General features: G+C 43.2%; 2 protein-coding genes across 6 annotated transcripts in view; one reads left to right on the forward strand and one right to left on the reverse strand.

The window, feature by feature from the left end:
* The window catches only part of TCEA1 (transcription elongation factor A1), a 33121-nt gene extending 31169 nt beyond the window's left edge, over window positions 1-1952 (forward strand). The window contains exon 10 of the mRNA XM_027128092.1: window positions 402-1952. Within this exon, the coding sequence (XP_026983893.1) occupies window positions 402-410 (9 nt within the window). The 3' untranslated portion in view covers window positions 411-1952. The remainder of the gene's footprint in view (window positions 1-401) is intronic.
* A 6540-nt stretch (window positions 1953-8492) lies between these two features.
* RGS20 (regulator of G protein signaling 20) overlaps window positions 8493-18692 on the reverse strand; it is a 77447-nt gene continuing 67247 nt past the window's right edge. For all 5 annotated transcript variants that reach the window (XM_027128110.1, XM_027128109.1, XM_027128105.1 and 2 more), the window contains 2 exons: window positions 15357-15591; window positions 8493-9354 (listed from right to left, as the gene is read on the reverse strand). In XM_027128110.1, the coding sequence (XP_026983911.1) occupies window positions 9166-9354; window positions 15357-15591 (424 nt within the window). In that variant the 3' untranslated portion in view covers window positions 8493-9165. The remainder of the gene's footprint in view (window positions 9355-15356; window positions 15592-18692) is intronic.

Here is an 18692-nt window from a genome sequence, read left to right on the forward strand (position 1 = left end):
ATATTGCAGTTTGTATTGAATACAGGCAATTGGCTGCTTAAGTGCTGACATAGTTCTGTTGGATTTAAGAAAATTCAATTTAATGTAGAAAGCTGATGCCTACGGTGGCTTACTCTAGAAGTTCAAATTTGGAATTAATTTTTTTAACCTGAAATTAAGGAGAGAGGTACTTGAGAAAATATTTTACACTGTTTCTTTATTTATGTATTCCTAGTAATTCTAAGTTGGAAGAGCCAAACACTTAATATAGGTGACTATTCATGTCTGGAAAACACAGCATCTTTTTTAGAAATGCCTCTTTCTTCAGCAATTTAAGGTGTATGCTGTGTTAAATGTGGGAAGGGATACACCCCACTGTCTGTATTTAAAGGTCTCACAAAATATTTCTTCTTTTTTGACAGTTCTGTTGAGTTGGAAGAATTGGCAAAACACCTGGACCATTAAGAAAATGGATTTTGTAATTAGCTTTAAGACTAGGCCAACCAACTAGTTTTCCTGCAAATCAGATTTTTAAAGTAACATATATCCCTTGGGTTAGTCTCTGTTTTTGACATAGGATCCCTTCCTTAAATGCCTTCTGTAGTTGCAGAGCAGTAAGGAGACCACATGATAATTGTATGGTATCTGTTTCAAAACTTTTTTTTTCCATTTTTATAAGTAAGTTGATATTAAACTTTTGGCAGTTTATTTTTACCTTTTTTTTTCCTTCTTAAAGGAAAATGTACCTTAACTTTTTTACAATCTGAAACATACACAGTAAAAATGTTATTCTTCTCAGTTAATACACAAATGGAAATTACATTTTTTCCTATATTGGCATGTACCTGCAAATATTAAAAGAGGAGAAGAGGTAATGTAATTATAAGTTTATCAAACATGGTGTGTATTCAGATAATACTTGACCAGCTTATCTAAATTGTACATAATATTTCAACTAGCATATGAAATTGATTTTAATTATTATGTTCACAAGTCTGGGATAATTAGTTATTATTTTGCATTTGTAACTAACTGTGATCCTCATTTCTTGTAATTTCTTGTACATGTTTATTACTTGTTCGTAATAGATTTTACTTTTGGAAACATGACTTGACTTTGTTGAAATCAGTTTGGTTTGTTGTTTATTTACCTGTTTGACTTTGTAGTGTATTTTACTTTTGCAGAACATTGTTGTAGTCTAGTAGGCTTTTCCTAAATCCCAGCTCAGGCAAAGAATGAAAACTTTTGACCATTTTTTCGTTTTGTAGGAAGACATACTGGGAAGAAAACGTTAGCATTTTAGGATAGTGTTGTTCTTATAAACAGTTCATGACTTAACTTTGATTTGGAAATCTGTGCTGACCAAGGACTTTAAGGTTTATATAAATCATTAACGCTGTGACCTTTCCGTATGGAGACTAATGGAGCACATTTCTGTCCTGACTCTCTTTCTGTCACACAAGAATGAGGTTGTGGAACAGACTAATACGTGGGCTGTAACGCAGCTCATTTGCAGGAAGGACCTTACAGTTAAGTGTGTGTCATCTGTTTTGTTAGGAATAAGAAAAAATGATTTTCACACTTGGTCTAGCACATCTTAAGGCCACTGTTACAAAGTCCACATTTCATTGTGCTCCGTCTGCGCTCTCAAACCTCTATAGAGAGATCTGAGTACCTGCTTTGCACTCCCCTTCTCTCCCTCTTCTCCACTGCTTACTGGAGGTCAGTTTGATGTAATAGAGAAAACAACATCTAAAAGTCCATGTTCAGACCCCACATAGAGGAATTGGCCCACTGGTACCATCCCACCTCTACTTCGTCAGGTCACAGAGTAACCTTTTATCATTTGAAAAATAACGTGCATTTTTGAAAGAATGAATTTAATAAGAATAAAATTAAAATAGTCCCACTTTTAAATTAAGTGATCCATTTTTAAATTTGTTAATTCAATAAAGTTTCTTGTTATTAATCATATATCACATTTTGTTATTTTTATTTAGATATTGATGCTTGCTTTACTTTCTGTTTAAAAAGTTCTACTTTCCCAACTATTAAGGTGATTTTAAAGTCCAGTTTTAATTAAGTGATGGCTGCCTGGTTGTAAGTATTAAGGGACTAGTATTGAGCAGTAGTACAGAGCACGTTTGTCTTCTTTCCTGGACCCCTGGTGAGGGATGCAGGCTGGTTCTGAGCAGAGCACGTGAGTGCATCCCTTGTGTGCACTTAACGTAATATGAGAGACCAAATAGTGAACCTTATATTGGAAAATGCCAGCCAGTTATAAAGTAACTGGAAGTGAATGTTCTCAAGGGTAATATTTGCTAGCGTCTATTTCCAGGACAGAGTCACTGTGTTAAATGAACACATACAGGAAGTCAGTTAGAAAGGTGTAGTGGCAGTTAGCGAAGCACTGTCCCAGGAAAGCAGAAAATGGCCACCTTGGTTTTCCTGCTCACCTGAGGGTGATGAGCGTTGGTATGAACATTGAGAAGCCATGGCGGGAGTTCTGAAATGCTTACATACACGCAGACGTCAAATCTGTGTATGCCTCACAGATGGAAGAATATTTAAAGTATTAACAAGACTAGACTTTGACAGCGATTGTCTACAGGTCAGAGTGAAATTCGGGGATTTGAGTTGAATTATCAAAATAAAAACTAGAGTTAAAGTGATGAGATTTAAGGAGTTTTCATCAACAGTTCCTCTTTCCTGCCCCCGGCGGGCCCCACCTCCACCCCATTTAGCTGGAGCAAATTAGCCGTTCGAGAATTGAATATCCCACTGGGAAAGGTAATGTGAATAGTCACTGACATAAAATCCACATATTTCTGTAAGCTTCAAAAATAAGTAGAGTGTCAATACCAACATTGAAGGTGCTATTACCTCACAGTGAGTAGGACAGAGTTACTGCCTGATGAGTTCCTAGGTAGTAATGGAAGAATTAGGCTGAAGGAAGCCGAAGTGAAATCAGTCCAGAGCAGTAGACAAGTGTGCTTGGAAGTCTCCCCATGTGGCTGTGCTGTGGCCAATAGCTGTAACTTAGGGAAGGTGGAGTCCATACGTTTTTATGGGAAACTTGTTCACTGCTGTATTTAGCCCCTAGAAGAATGGGTGTCACATAGGAGGTGCGTGTGAAGTAGTTTTTCTTGGTTGTGTTTGTGTTACATTTCTTGACTGTGTGGGAGCTGGGACCTGAAGACTTCCACAATTGAGGACCTGCGGGAGGAGGGTAGGTAAATAGTGTTGGCGATGTTTTAGACTCCAGCTCCAGAGGAAGAAGTAACAAGCTCGAGTCTCGGGAGGTTTCTTTTGGTACTGAAGTTCTGCAAAGTGATGCGACAGTTTTATTATTAATTAAAAAATGTTCGGATCGGACCTGTGTACTCTGGTACTTGTTCATCCAGGTGGGGGATGGAAAATGAAAGCACAGGTGACTGCTTCCAATGACTTGTTCTGCTTCCTCTCCCCAGTGCTGTAAAAAGACAGCTAATTATGATTATTTTTTCTTTAATGGCCCTGACTGCAGAGAGGAACAACATTTCATGTGTGATGTGCCCTACAGTCCGGTTAAATTAGCCCAAGTGTTTTCATAATTGGAAAGCTGAGCTGCTTTGACATAAAGAGGCTTTTTCACTCTTATATGTAGTTTACAGTGTGTATCCAAGTTATTTTTGTAATAATGCCATTGGAAAGTATAGCTGATAATAAAAAGGCAAAATTGTGAGAATACTGGCAAGGGAGGGGCATAACTGTATCTTTCGATTTTTTGGCACTAGTTCCCAAACATCTTTTCTGATTCATTTAGGGGACACCTCGCCTCCATGTGACCTGGTAGGTCTGTCATTCACTGTCCCACCCCACCCCATGCTCCTTCCCTGGGGTTACTTTATGAAAGATGGGAGAAGCAGTGTTTCTCCTGGACGAGCTAAGCCAGCAGGAGCTGCCCCTGGGGCTCCCTGTACCATTTTACCAACAGTGTGCAGAGACCCTCTGTGTGTGATGAGCCTGGGGGGGGCTGAAATGGGGAGAAGGTCTCGGTCCAGCCACGTGGGTGTTGGAACTACCCTGGACTTCTTGCTAATGAAAGCCAGTCAGTTTCCTTTGTAGTTAAATTAGATTTAGATTTCTATAACAAGCAACGGAAAAAAGATGGTTTCATCCTAAATTGTTTTGGATGAATATTTAAGTAAATATATGATTCTAAATGAAAGTACTGATAGCAGAACATCAAAACCTATGGGAACACTACTAAGATTTCCAGTTAACTGCAGAAGCATTTTTGATCCAGAAGGAGCATTAAAGTCACAGGTCAGTATCAGGCTGATTTATCTCGGGATTGTTTCACTGATGGGTCCATCCCTGCCCCCTTAATAATTGCAGCCTTCATCTTTTTTTTTTTTTTTTTTTTTTTTTTTGCGGTACGCGGGCCTCTCACTGTTGTGGCCTCTCCCGCTGTGGAGCACAGGCTCCGGACGCGCAGGCTCAGCGGCCATGGCTCACGGGCCCAGCCGCTCCACGGCATGTGGGATCTTCCCGGACCGGGGCATGAACCTGCATCCCCTGCATCGGCAGGCGGACTCTCAACCACTGCGCCACCAGGGAAGCCCCCTCTTTTTAAATTCATATTTAAAAACATATCCGTAAGATCAAATGCTCATTAATCCTCTCCCCATTAAAAACTTTAAAAATTGAGGTACACAGTTGACCCTTGAACAATACGGGTTTCAACTGCCTGGGTCCACTTATTTGTGGATTTTTTGATACGTACTGTGGTGCCATAGGACCCACGGTTGGTTAAGTCCACAGATGCAGAACCTAGGATACAAGGGCCAACTTTTTAACCTGGTGGAGGGTTGGCTCCCCTAACCCCCCATTTAGTTCAAGGGTCAGCTGTAATCGACATATAACATTATTAGTTTTAGGTGTACAACATAATGATTTGACCTATGTGTATACTGCAAGGTGATTGTCACAATATATCCATCACCACATCTAGTTAACGATTTTTTTAATTAATTAACTTAATTTGGTTGTGCTGGGTCAGTTACAGCAGGCGGGCTCCTTTGTTGCGGCATGCGTGTGGGATCTAGTTCCCTGAGCAGGGATGGAACCCAGGGCCCCTGCATGGGGAGTGTGGAGTCCTAACCACTGCGCCACCAGCGAAGTCTAGTTTACAATTTTTTTCTTGTGATGAGAACTTTTAAGATATGCTCCCTTAGCAGCTTTCAAATATACAGTACAGTATTTTTTAAAATAGATCTATATTGGAGTATAATTGCTTCACAGTACTGTGTTAGTTTCTGTTGCACAACAAAGCGATACAGTATGTTACCTATAGTCACCATACTTTTAATTTAAAAAACTTTTTGTGTTTTTTAAGTAGATAATTATTTTTTTATTCAGACTTCCCATTCTGAGGCTAATCAAGTTTTAACTGCTAGTTTTCTTATAGTTAATATTTTGATTATTTATTCGCCTTTCCAGAATGTTCCACTGGGACAGTTAATTCAAGTGGATGGATTATAATGTCAAGGCCACAATTTCATCCCCTGTGAGATTAAGTTGGCATTACTCAGGAAAAACCCTGTTTGATGACTGCTGTACTTTAGATGATTCAAAATTGAAATTTTTTGATTACACATGTCAGGAAAGCGTAATGGTTTAGCTCCAAATTTGGTAACAGGAAAAAAACAAACAAACCTGACTGACTTGTGTAAGACAGTATCATCTTTATATATGAAGAATGATTTTTTTAAGATGTTTATTTTGTCATGTTCAATGAGAAAAACTGGCCACCTGGGCCTTTGTGAGTTCTAAAAACAGAGAGGCCTGCTGGACGGCAGCTCATATACCAGCCCGGGAGACTGGCTGGATTACCTTCATCTTCTATGTCAAAGTCGTGAACTAGAGAAAATGATCTCCCTGGCTCTGTAGTTTCTCTGTTACGTCGGCGTGTGTGTACATGCTCATACCGGGCTATCTAGTCCTCTTTTCCTTGGAAATGGGCCCTGCATAGCGGTTAAGAGCGTGGGCTTCTGGTCTGCTCAGGTTCAAACCCAGCTGCCATGTACCAGCTGTGAGACTGACCAAGTACTTCACCCCTCTCCCTGCTCATCTGTAAAGATGAGCATCCTACCGTAGAGGGTTGTAAGGACTAAACGGTAATTTACAGCAATAAGACTTTGGAACAGTATCCAGTTCCACTGGTGAGAAGACTCTTTTGGGGAATGGCCATTATTAACGTTATAAATGGACACATTTTACATACCCTACAGTTTGCTGTTTTAGCTTAGAACACTCGCTGCCAGTGCATGGAGGTGTATGCCAGTCCCCTTCACTGTAGGGCAAGCAGTCTGCGGGTATATACCATTCCCTTGAAAACCTGTTCCCCTGTGGGTAGATTGTGATGTTTTGTCGGGTGGATTCAGCTAGTTGACATGTGCATGCAGAATGATATTGCCAGATTGCTTTCCAAAAAGTCAAGACTAGTTCACCCACCTGCCAACAGCGCAGGAATGCCCATTTCCTGACACCTTGCTAATGCTGGATGTGAGCTATCCTTGTGACTTTCGCAAACCTAGGGGGAAACGGTAACCACTGTCATCTCGTTGTTCTGAGTTCACATGATTTATCATTTTGTGTATGTTGTGTTCATATTTTCTTGTTTTCTGGCCAGTTGATTTTTTCCATTAATGGTTTATATTGTGGTTTTCCTTTTCTGTCTACAGAGTTGTCTAATTTGTAGACACTCCTAATACATTCTGCATAGTAATCTCGAGTGTGTCTTATAGCGTAATATTTGTGTTTGCATTCTTTTATGTTTTTATGTTGTACAGAATTTAAATTTTTACATAATCTAATCTCAGTGTTTCTTTTATGGTTTCTAGATTTTACGTTTTGCTTAGATGCTTTCCATCTGAAGTTACAAAAATGTTGCCTACATTTTCTTCCAATATTCTTATAATATTCTTCTAGACCTTTAAACCATTTGGAATTTATATTTGTTTATATATACATTTTTTCCAAATGGAGTGCCATCCATCCCAACAAGATCAGCCTGTCAGATTTTACATAAAATTTTTTTAAACCTTGGAGTTGCATTGAAGTGGAGTCCAAAGAAGCTTCCAGTGTGGAAAGAAGTCAAGGGGGGTGGAATCTAAGAGCCGAGTCTAGGCAGCACCCACTCCGGGGGCTGCTGCGTCCCCAGAGGCACCCCCCGGCCCTCCCTGCGCCGGTATGGGGACGATGAGCTCCTCTAACTGTCCTTCGGGAGCGCTGGCTTCTCTGTCCACCTGGCAGGGATGTGCGTTCAGCCCTGCTCAGGCTTTAACCCTCCCGCCAGTCCCTGTGTTGACAAACCCCCCGTCAATACTCCAGCCTAAAGCCTAGGCCCCCGGCTCCAGCTTCTCTTCCACATGTTTTGCATCTCCACTCACCTTCTACTTGACAGGCCGGAACTGGACCATTTGGGGTTTGCTCCAAGTATCAACGCCTTCCCTACACCTCCGCCCCCCACACACACTCTTGTTCTGTAGGTTGTAGCTCTGGTGTCATCTCCGCCCCCAAAGCTTCCAGTAGCCTCCAGGGCGTCGAGAGCTCAGCTGTTCTCTGGATCGGTACTCCCCACTGCTGTCGCCACTGTCGCACACGTCTGTCATCCTTACTTGGATGTAAGCAGCTGGAGGGCAGCATTGATGCCTTGATCCCAGTGACCTCCTCTTTGTCTAAAGAAGAAATGGGGCCCTAGAACATGGGAGTCAGAATTCAGATGCAAACTCTGATACAGAGGATGGATAAACAGCAGGGTCTTGGTGCACGGCACAGGGAATTCTGTTCAGTATCCTGGGATAAACCGTAATGGAAAAGAATAGGAAAAAGAATCTATATACGTGTAACTGAATCACTTTGCTGTACAGCAGAGATTAACCCAACATTGTAAATCAACTCTACTTCAATAAAATTAGAAAAAACCCAGAAGTACACGAGGCGTTGACGCCTTGAAAAGGAGGAAAGAGCACCTTCTCTGGGATTGGGCTGTGAAGGTGGGCATAGACCTTGATCCACGCGGATTTATAGGTCACATGAGAAGGTGTAGGGTTAGCGGCACGATTTTCACAGTAAAGGGGGAGGTGAGGTGTTTCGCTGAGAAAGAGGATGAGGGCTTAGGGTTGAAGAGCATATGAAGGAATCATCAGGCTGAAGGGCCAGGGAGGGAGGTGACCAGGAGGAGGGCCATCCCATTAGGGCCTCGCGTAAATCACGTTCCAACCCACTACTCAAACTCCTCCGGGTTCTGGATGCCTTTCTTTCATCCTAGTGATGGGTTTCTTCGGGATGGTTTAGGCCTACAAACCGGTATTTTTACTGTGAGCTATGAAGTTATCCTATTCACCTGTGATAAAAATAGTGGGATCGAAAAAGAAACTCCTAGTCTGGGGGCTAGAAGAGAATCTTGCGTGTGTCCCCACTTACTTAATCTTATATTTCCCAAATAGTGACATGTGAAAAAAAGATTGAGATAAAACTCTTGTGCTTTATTTTTTTAGAGTGAAAATGCCCATATTTTTTTCAGTAGTAAAAATGGAGATACGCTTATTTGAACGCTTTGTGATGAACACCACCTACGTGAAAATTCATTCTTCAGGTTGGCAGATTCTGGTAATAAAGGTAACTTTTCAACAAGAGCATTTTCTAGGCAGTACTTCTCTTATCAAACATTTGAGGCTGATCCACTTCAGAGCCCAGGGCTTTACATTAACCATGTAAGATACACACGCACATAATACGCATCTACATACATGTATCCTAAGATAAAGTAGAATACCAGTTTTACAGGTAGCGGTCACATCTTTATAAAATGGGAATTTGGGTCCTGTTCCCATGGATGTACACGCTGCAGGCAGTGTGGTGTCTTCTTGTGTATCCTTTGTCACTGAGAAAGTGCTACTGTCATTGTAAGTGTAAATATACTACCTTTCTACACAGCCATACCCCATTTTCCCCAAAAGTATCACAAAAGGTGGCCGCAATTTACTTGGTGAATATACAGCCTTCTGCAGAAGGAAGAGTCTGTTATTAAAATAACCCGAGTATGACCCAGCAGAAGACACTACTGCCTCTAAATTCCCTGTCCTACACGGAGTCCACGAGTTCTTTGTTTTATTAATAATAAATATTTTGAACATCCTAGGCTTCCACTGCTTTCTCAGATAAGGAGCGAAGCAGGTCTTTGTAGAGAGCAGAGTTCATGAACCGGGGGTACGAGTCCCTGTGCATCAAGGTGTAGATCTGCAGCTGGGCGTCATCGAAGATGTGAGGGGACGGCTCGGCCATGCTTCTGTTGATGGTCTCCCTCACGCGGGAGTCCAGGCTGACCTGCCGGCGGGGACACATGGGGCTGTGTCAGACAAGGGCCTCTTTGGACATACACCCCAACTCCCATACCTTGTTTGTTTTTTTAAAAATCCCAGACCCAACAAGGTCATCCCCAAACCTAAGCTGTTGAAAGAGGAACTGAACACAATGAACAGTGGTCCCAAACTTCAGAGGCATCAGAAGCCCCTGGAAGGCTCGTTAGAAAAGAGTGCGGGGGGCCCCCCCAGAGCTTCTGACCCAGTGGATCTGGGGGCGGCTGACAGTTTGTATTTCTCATGAGTGCTCTCGGTGATGCCAGTGGGGATCGCACTGCTTTAGAAAACCACAGTGCTGCACTACTTCTTTAAAATGAGGGGACTGTGGCCGCAAGGAAGAAAGGTAGCGCACATTGACTTACCCCTGGCGAATTGCCTAAGAACACTAGGACTAAAACCTGGAGCTCCAGGCTGGGGTCAGGCAGAAGTGACCCGAAGCACCGTGGAAGGGTCAGTGCCACGGGCTTGGGCTTAACTCCCGGCTCTGTCGCTGTTTGGCTGTGGGACCTCAGGCAAAGTGAACTGTGTCCTGAAGAACTGCTCCCTAGGGACCTACCTGGCGGTCCAGTGGTTAAGACTCCGAGCTCCCAGCGCAGGGGGCGTGGGTTCGAGCCTTGGTCGGGGAACTAAGATCCCGCATGCCGCGGGGTGCGGCAAAAAACCCCAAACAACCTGCTCCATAAAGTAGGGGTGACGAAGGTAGTAGCTGGCCAGGGCTTAATGAGAATGAATTCAAAGTATGGGGAGTCCACGACGTCCCGGGAGATGCTGCCTCCTTGCACTCCGATGTCTGCTCGTCCTGGACGAAGCGCATCCCAGACCAGAGCGGCCCGCAGGAGCCAGACAGCCGAGTACAGGACAGCAGGGGCTCACACGCCTTCCCTGCCGCGTGAGGAACCTCGGCTGGACCGTCTCTGCACCAGGGGGGCAGGATAGATACGCAATGCATGTGCTGTTGTTTAATATAAAACTGAAAGTGTGCTTATCCAAGTCACTGAGCATGGGCTTCAGTGGTCTGTCTTTCCAGATGCATCTATCCACCTCCTCCTGGGAAGGCTGGGGGCGCTTATCCCCTGCAAGTCAGGGTCCTGCTCACCCTCTCCCTCCCTCTGGCTCTGTAATGGGCACAAAGCCCTGCTGACGCCGCCTCTTTGACGCGGCTCGAATCCGGCCACCTCCCCCCACCTCTCTGCCGTGACCCTCGTGGAGGTCAGCCACCACCTCGACGGCATTTGTTCACCAGCCTCCTGACTGGCCTTGGGCCGGCAGTCCAGGGCCTCTCTGCACCACCCCCGGACCCAGCACTCGCCTTCGGACCTTGTGCTGGTGTCGGTGGGCTCAGGATTAAGCACAGAGCTTGCAAGTTCCAAGTTTAAACTTAGGAGGCCCTTTATGACCTGCTCCCACTGGCTCCCCAGCTCCACCTCACTATTCCACTCAAGAATTCAAGGAACTTGGCATTCGCCTGGGATTTAAAGGAAGAAGGAGCGAGAACTAGCTTGTCTTTGTTCTAGGAGGCTGTCTAGGGGAACTGTCTAGAATGGCCTGACTACGTGTACTTCTCTGTCAGGTCTTGGTTTCCACGTCACTCCCCAGTCCTGGGAAGCCTCCCAGCCACCCTGAGCTGATCCCCACGGCTGCCCTCACCACCAGGCCATGCCCTCCTAGAAGCTTCCGGAGTGTGAGGGCCCAGGTCTTAGGAGCTCAGCTCCTGCCAGAGTGGGGACTCGACACTCATTGTGGGCTGAGAGGAGAAAGCCTCCTGCTTGCTCTTGTTAGAAAATTCCTTTGCATAGCAAAGGAAACCATAAACAAGACCAAAAGACAACCCTCAGAATGGGAGAAAATATTTGCAAATGAAGTAACTGACAAAGGATTAATCTCCAAAATTTACAAGCAGCTCATGCAGCTCAATAACAAAAAAACAAACAACCCAATCCAAAAATGGGCAGAAGACCTAAATAGACATTTGTCTAAAGAAGATATACAGACTGCCAACAAACACATGAAAGGATGCTCAACATCACTAATCATTAGAGAAATGCAAATCAAAACTACAATGAGGTATCACCTCACACCAGTCAGAATGGCCATCATCAAAAAATCTACAAACAATAAATGCTGGAGAGGGGGTGGAGAAAAGGGAACCCTCTTGCACTGTTGGTGGGAATGTGAATTGGTACAGCCACTATGGAGAACAGTATGGAGGTTCCTTAAAAAAACTACAAATAGAACTACCATATGACTCAGCAATCCCACTACTGGGCATATACCCTGAGAAAACCATAATTCAAAGAGTCACGTACCAAAATGTTCATTGCAGCTCTATTTACAATAGCCAGGAGATGGAAACAACCTAAGTGTCCATCATCGGATGAATGGAGAAAGAAGATGTGGCACATACATACAATGGAATATTACTTGGCCACAAAAAGAAACAAAATTGAGCTATTTGTAATGACGTGGATGGAGCTAGAGTCTGTCATACAGAGTGAAGTGAGACAGAAAGAGAAAGACAAATACCGTATGCTAACACATATATATGGAATTTAAGGGAAAAAAATGTCATGAAGAACCTAAGGGTAAGACAGGAATAAAGACACAGACCTACGAGAGAATGGACTTGAGGACACGGGGAGGGGGAAGGGTAAGCTGTGACAAAGCGAGAGAGTGGCATGGACATATATACACTACCAAACGTAAAATAGATAGGTAGTGGGAAGCAGCCGCATAGCACAGGGAGATCAGCTCGGTGCTTTGTGACCACCTAGAGGGAGGGGATAGGCAGGGTGGGAGGTAGGGAAGAGATATGGGAACATATGTATATGTATAACTGATTCACTTTGTTATAAAGCAGAGACTAGCACACCATTGTAAAGCAATTATACTTCAATAAAGATGTAAAAAAAACCCAAAACACTAGTGCTTAGGAAATCTAATGGAGGCAGAAGCAGTAAAGGGTACTTTTAGGGGAATAACATCACAGTTTTCTGTAGAACACCCAGATTTTGACTGGTTAGAAGGTCAAGGAGGAATGCTTTTGTTCTGAAGATATAAACCCTCTTCTAAATTGAGCTGTTATTGGAAGTTAGAAATTTTTTGTTGCTGTTGTATTGCTTTGTGTTTTCATGATTATTCTGCTTGCATCTCCCTCGTTAAACCTTTGATTTAGGGAAGATGCCATTACTGGAAATGAGTTTACAGAATTATTCTCAAAAACAGAAGGAAATGGTTCTCACCTAAATATTAAGAAATAATCTCTATAGTGGTATACTAACAGAATTATGATTCAGGGATAATAATTCTATGAAATGTAATTAAACACACAATATATATTTTTTTCTTTTAAATTTCCATTGTTAATTTTTAAAAGTACAATTATAATTCAAGTTCTTTGTAACAAGTGAAATATAAAAAATTTAAAGTAAAAGAAAAAAAAAGAAAATTAGACGAAGCGTGGGACTTCCTGGGCAGTCCAATGGTTAAGACTTCTCCTTCCAAAGCAGGGGGTGCGGGTTCGATCCCTGCTCGGGGAGGTAAGATCCCACATGCTTGCGGCCAAAAAAAACAAAACATAAAACAGAAGCAGTATTGTAACAAATTCAATAAAGACTTTAAAGATGGTCCACATCAAAAAAAAAGTCTTTAAAAAAAAAAGAAAGAAAATTAGACTAAGGTTTACTGCAGAAAACATCAAAAAATATTCTAGGAGACTTCCCTGGTGGTGCAGTGGTTAAGAATCCACCTGCCAATGCAGGGGACATGGGTTCGAGCCCTGGTCCGGGAAGATCCCACATGCCGCGGAGCAACTAAGCCCATGCGCTACAACTACTGAGCCTGCGCTCTAGAGCCCACGAGCCACAACTACTGAGCCTGCGATCTAGAGCCCGCGAGCCACAACTACTGAGCCTGAACGCCTAGAGCCCGTGCTCCTCAACAAGAGAAACCACCGCAATGAGAAGCCCGCGCACCGCAATGAAGAGTAGCCCCCCACTCACCACAACTAGAGAAAGCCTGCGCGCAGCAACAAAGACCCAATGCAGCCAAAAATAAATAAATAAATACATTCTAGTTCACAAACAGTTAAGGCACAAATGGAACTGTTTCATTCTCTACAACCTCCATCTGAAGACTGTCCCTCAAGTGCTGGTGGGGACAGGGTCTGCTTAGGACGGGAAATGGACACAGGGTTGCTGAGGGTTGACACCTGGGGTGAGCCCGCTCTGCCCGGCGTGGGCAGGACTTCACATTGTCCCCTTGTCACTCTTCCCAAATGTTCAGCCAAGTGTGGACCTCCCCTTCCTACACAGGAGGAAACCGAGGTGCAGAGGGGCTCAGAAACACACCCGAGGTCATGCAGCTATTAAATGAGAGAACTGGGGCTCAAACCCCAGTGCATCTGACCCCAAGGTCTACGCTTTTAAACTTTTCAAGCTTTTACATTTCAAGTAATAGATGCTTATATTTGGGAGGAAAGGGTCGTCTTTTTATATCATCTTTGCTTTACAAATTTGCCAAGTTTTCTGGTTGTATAATGCTTTGAAAGACAGTGATGAAAAACCTTGCCTTAAAAAATAAAAAGGAAAGTCATGACAAAATAAAAATATGTCGAAGCCATACATTAAAGGACAAAAATTCTCTTGCTTTTTGTTAACCCCAAATTGAAAGAACTTTCTGAACTTCGTATCTGTACATCTGTCAATGGAATACCTCCAACTTACTGCAAACTTAAGGAAGCGATATTGAGTCCCACTGTCTTTCTCCCAAGCATGGTCCCCACCCTGTCTGCCTAAACCAGACGTGCAGTCATTCCAGACTCAGATCAAAGCCATCCTCTCTGGCTTCTCTTCAGCTGGCCTGGTTGGACCATCGTCATGTCTGGGTTGGAATTCGTCCTCTAAGTGGCCTCTGCCTCTGGTCTTCTTTTCATAATCTATCATGTGGTCTTCAAAAATCCAAGTTTGGTGATATTACCAGGTTAAAATCCAAGCTCTTCCCGGATAAACCTCAGCTCAGCCTGGTCCGCAAACCTCTCCGTGCTCTCGGACAATCCTCTTTTCCTCCTGCTGTTGGCCACCGGCCCCAATTGTTTGGTAAGCACTGTACCCTTCAGCCACCAACCTTCTGACGCTTTCACTGTTCCTGTGACCCCATGCTCTTATCCCTGGCCCATCTAGTCCTGTCCCGTGGGATGCCTTCAGCCCACTGCATTTCTGGTAATTTCCTCCTCATTATCCTTGGCCCATCCATGGCCTCTCCAGGTACCTCTTCCTCATGCCCCCCGCCCCCCAGTGATGGCTCGTCCCCCAGCCTGTCACGACCCCAAGACGTCGCACCCGGGGCCCCATGTCTGCTGCCCCCTTGTCTGTGAGCTCCCTGACAGGAGAGGTCCTGTTTTATTAGCTTTACATTCTGAGCGGCACATGTGGGATTTTACCATCGGAGCTACAAGGCACTTAGGTTTGACGCCAACGTAACCTCCTAGATTTTAGATTTGGAAGAATGAAAACTGAGAGATGGAAACCTGATGATTTCACTCCTCTGATCATTTCTCTGATGTCACAAAGGGCCACTCTGGGGCGAACCTCTGCAGCATCAGCATCATATAAGTGATGCTCTTTCCATCTAAAGTCAGGATACCTGAAATGAGACTTTGCTCAGATTAAAAGGATAATTTTATTTAAAGGAATGCTTATAGGCTGTCATTTAAAAACAGCATTTACAGCAAAATGCATAGACGCCTACTTCTAGAGAATTGGATGAAAGTTATAGATACTTTTCCCAGGAAAATGCACACAATCTTTGACTGATTTCGGGGGGCACTTGGCCCCCATTGGTGGGACCACACCGCAAGGCGTTTGAACACCATGAATGGTGGAAGCAGCCCTGACCAGGCCGGGTGACCAGACACCGAAGGGGTTCCTTTCACCCGCGGCCTCCTGGGGGACGTTTCTGGTGGGTACGTACCTCTTTAGGAGAAAGAATAGAAACGTAGTCTTCATATATTATTCGTGCTTTCTCTTCAATCGTGGTTTTATTAGCTTCTTTTTTCAGTTCCTCACACGCCATCCAGAAGAGCATGTTTTCCTCACTGAACTCCGTTCGGAGAAACTCCCGGAACGCGTTCCTTCCCGCAGGCGTGAGCATGAGTTTGTCGAAGGACTGGGCCCAGGCGCTGGCCTCCTCCAGGCTGGGACCCGGGCTGGGCGGGGGGGCGGGAGAAAGGGGCGAAGGGAGCAGAGGTATTGGTGGCTGATGTGAATTGCATCCCGAGAAACGTGTCTTTTTTGCTCTGAGAATGAAAATGTGCCCTTAGGCCCTTTTAGGCAGAGAAAGGGCTGTTCTCATTTCCTCGCGCCTTCGGCAGAAACACATGTGGCACTCTCCAACTGTCTAGCTGGACGGCACCACTGCTGCCAAAGGGCTTGCAAACCAAACTGCTGGAATAACTGCTAAGAACAAGCCCGTACTTCTAGGCACATCCTGGCAAAGGTTTTAAATTATAAAAGTAAAACAAAAAATTCTTAACAACCGTCTGACCACAAACTCCCCAGGTGGCTGTGATAGACCCAAGTCAGACCTGACCACCTGGCTTCTAGGACAGTCATGGGGCAGTGTCTGCCCAGGGTTCTAAAAGATTCAAAAGAGAGTGTTAAAGAGAAAAAGGAAAGAAGATAAGTTTGTCCAGTAACTGCAAGTGATGAACAGCGATGACGAACTGAGCACTTACAGATTCACCTTTTACCTGGAGACCTAGGCCATCCGCGCAGTGCACTCACCTGGGTGCTAGGTCCACACACTGCCCTCTGGATGCCCCCCTCCATCCCCGATGGAGCTGCTCTTCTTGATTTGGGGCTTACCCTGTTTTAGTTTATTTTTACTTACATTTTCATTATATTGAGGCCAGAAAACACAATCTGTTTAACAATGATCCTTATTAATTTCTTTTCCCTTACCCTTTTTCTTTTCATAGTTTTTATGTATGGATGTATCCCTGAAGAATATATTCTTTAGTTTTTTTTAAAAGACTCTGCTTTTATTTTTATTTTATTATTTATTCATTTATTTACTTATTTATTTATTGGCCGAGCCTCGAGGCTTGTGGGATCTTAGCTCCCTGACCAGGGATTGAACCCATGCCCCCTGCAATGGAAGCGCAGAGTCCTAACCACTGGACCGCCAGGGAATTTCCCTTCCTGGACAATTCTGGTAGTTGAATTCAGCCTACTCATTTTTGTGATTCCATGTTTAATTGGTTTAAACATTTCAGAGACCATTACTTTATATGATTGCAGATAATTCTAACATCTGAAGTCTTTTGGCCTCTAAATCCAAGTGTTGTTTCTACTGACTCTCATTTGTGGTAGGTTGTGTCCTTCTAGTTTTGTAATTTTTGGTTGGTCTTAATCTTTGGGAAACTGAGAGTCACATTTGATGGTATTCTCTTTCCTCCAGAGAGGATGTGTGTGTGCTTCCTACTGACTGGGGACCACTTCTGCTCCTTTCGTGGACCAGGGCTGAATCGTGGAATCCTGGCTTTAAGCTCCTTGCCCTACCCGCTCTGCACTGGCTCTGAGAGAAAACCCTTCTGTCCTGTGCTTAGCAGTCACTGCTCAGGGCTTTGCTTACATTTTATTTGGTTTTGCTTTTCAGGTGCTTTGTCCTTTTCCTTACTTTCTGTGAGCCCAGTGTTGCAAAAACTTTTAGACTTATGCAAAATCTGTTCTTCTGTCTTGGGAAGGCCCCCAGATGATCTAATCTGCCACACTGCCAAAGGCTCTCTCTCCATTTAGTTTTGGGAGGTAAACTGTACCGCCAAGAATTTGATATGTAGTGAACTTGTCCTAATTATATGATGATGATAGAAAAAACTCTCTCCCATATGCAAAGTTTACAATGTAAATTCTATGTCCTTTTCCTATCTTTAAGATGGATTATAAGTGACCCAGCAGAGAAACACCAGTGAAAAGCTGAAGACCAGAGAGTTCCCTGGTGCTTCAGTGGTTAGGATTCCGGGCTTTCACTGCCATGGCCCGGGTTCAATCCCTGGGTGGGGAACTGAGATCCCATAAGCCGCGCTGCACGGCCAAAAAAAATAAAAAAGCTGAAGACGAGACAAAATGGGTCATAGAAAGCGAGTAGTCAGCTGAGCCAGCAGTGAGACACAGACAGATAGACAGTCATTTCAAGTTTAGTTTCAAAGTTAGATTCAGTGTGTATAGATGAATCCTATGTAAGTACAACTGTGTGGAAATGCACAGATAGTTCCTTTGAGGATACGTAAAAAAACTGTTGAAGGTTTATATTTGGAGATAGGGACAAGGTCTGGAGTAAGAGGACAACTGAGCTTTTATTGTAAAACTTTTGTATTGTCTGATTTCTGTTTTTTATAACAGGTGTTTAAGCTTTTCATCACGAAAAGAGTATTCTGTATGAAAACATAAATCTCTATCATAACCAGTAAAATTAGTTTTGAAAGAAATATATATATATACATGTTTTTTGGCTATGTGGCTTGTGGGATCTCAGTTACCCCACCAGGGATTGAACCCGGGCCACAGCAGTGAAAGCCCAGAATCCTAACCACTGAACCACCAGGGAACTCCCTGAAAGAAATATTTTAAAAGATGCTTAAAAGATAATTTTAAAATAGTAACTTAAAGCAATCTACATAAAAATACCAGATTCTTTTTAGATAGGTTAATTAAATTGGCAAGGCTTAGTAAAGAATGCTAAATTAAAAAAAAAGAATGCTAAGTTATGTTCCTTAAATATGGGGATTCAAAATATATCTTCTTACTCCTTTTAATTTAAGAAATACATATAAAAGAATGACTGAAAAACTTAAGGGTAATCAGTAGTACCCTTTAAAAAGAGAGAGAGAGAGAGAAAACATGTCTTTTCCATAGTACCAAAGAACCTAGAAGCAAAGAAAGCACAGTTCATACAGTAAAAAAAAAAAAAAAAAAAGGAAATAATTAGGGTGTATTGTAAGTAGATAGTCAACAAACATTCTAGAAGATTAAACATATCCGTAATCATCGAGACAACTGACCCAATGTAATTGGATTTTAATTCCCAGTTGAGTGACAGAGACTCAAACTGGGCAAAAATCCAACATAATGCTATTTTCGGGAAGCATACAAAATACTACCAAAAATTACAAATAGACAGGCAAAGATATGTGAGGGAAATGCAGATGAATACGATTAATATCTAAATAGAAATGGAAGCAAAAGGCATCAAATTGGATAAACAGTCATTTTATATTATTGGATACGATTGAGAACAAATAATGGCCGA

The sequence above is a fragment of the Aethalodelphis obliquidens genome, unplaced genomic scaffold, assembly GCF_003676395.1.
Source record: "Aethalodelphis obliquidens isolate GAN/ISIS:26980383/991018 unplaced genomic scaffold, ASM367639v1 scaffold33, whole genome shotgun sequence".
In the NCBI taxonomy this organism is placed as follows: Eukaryota; Metazoa; Chordata; class Mammalia; order Artiodactyla; family Delphinidae; genus Aethalodelphis; species Aethalodelphis obliquidens.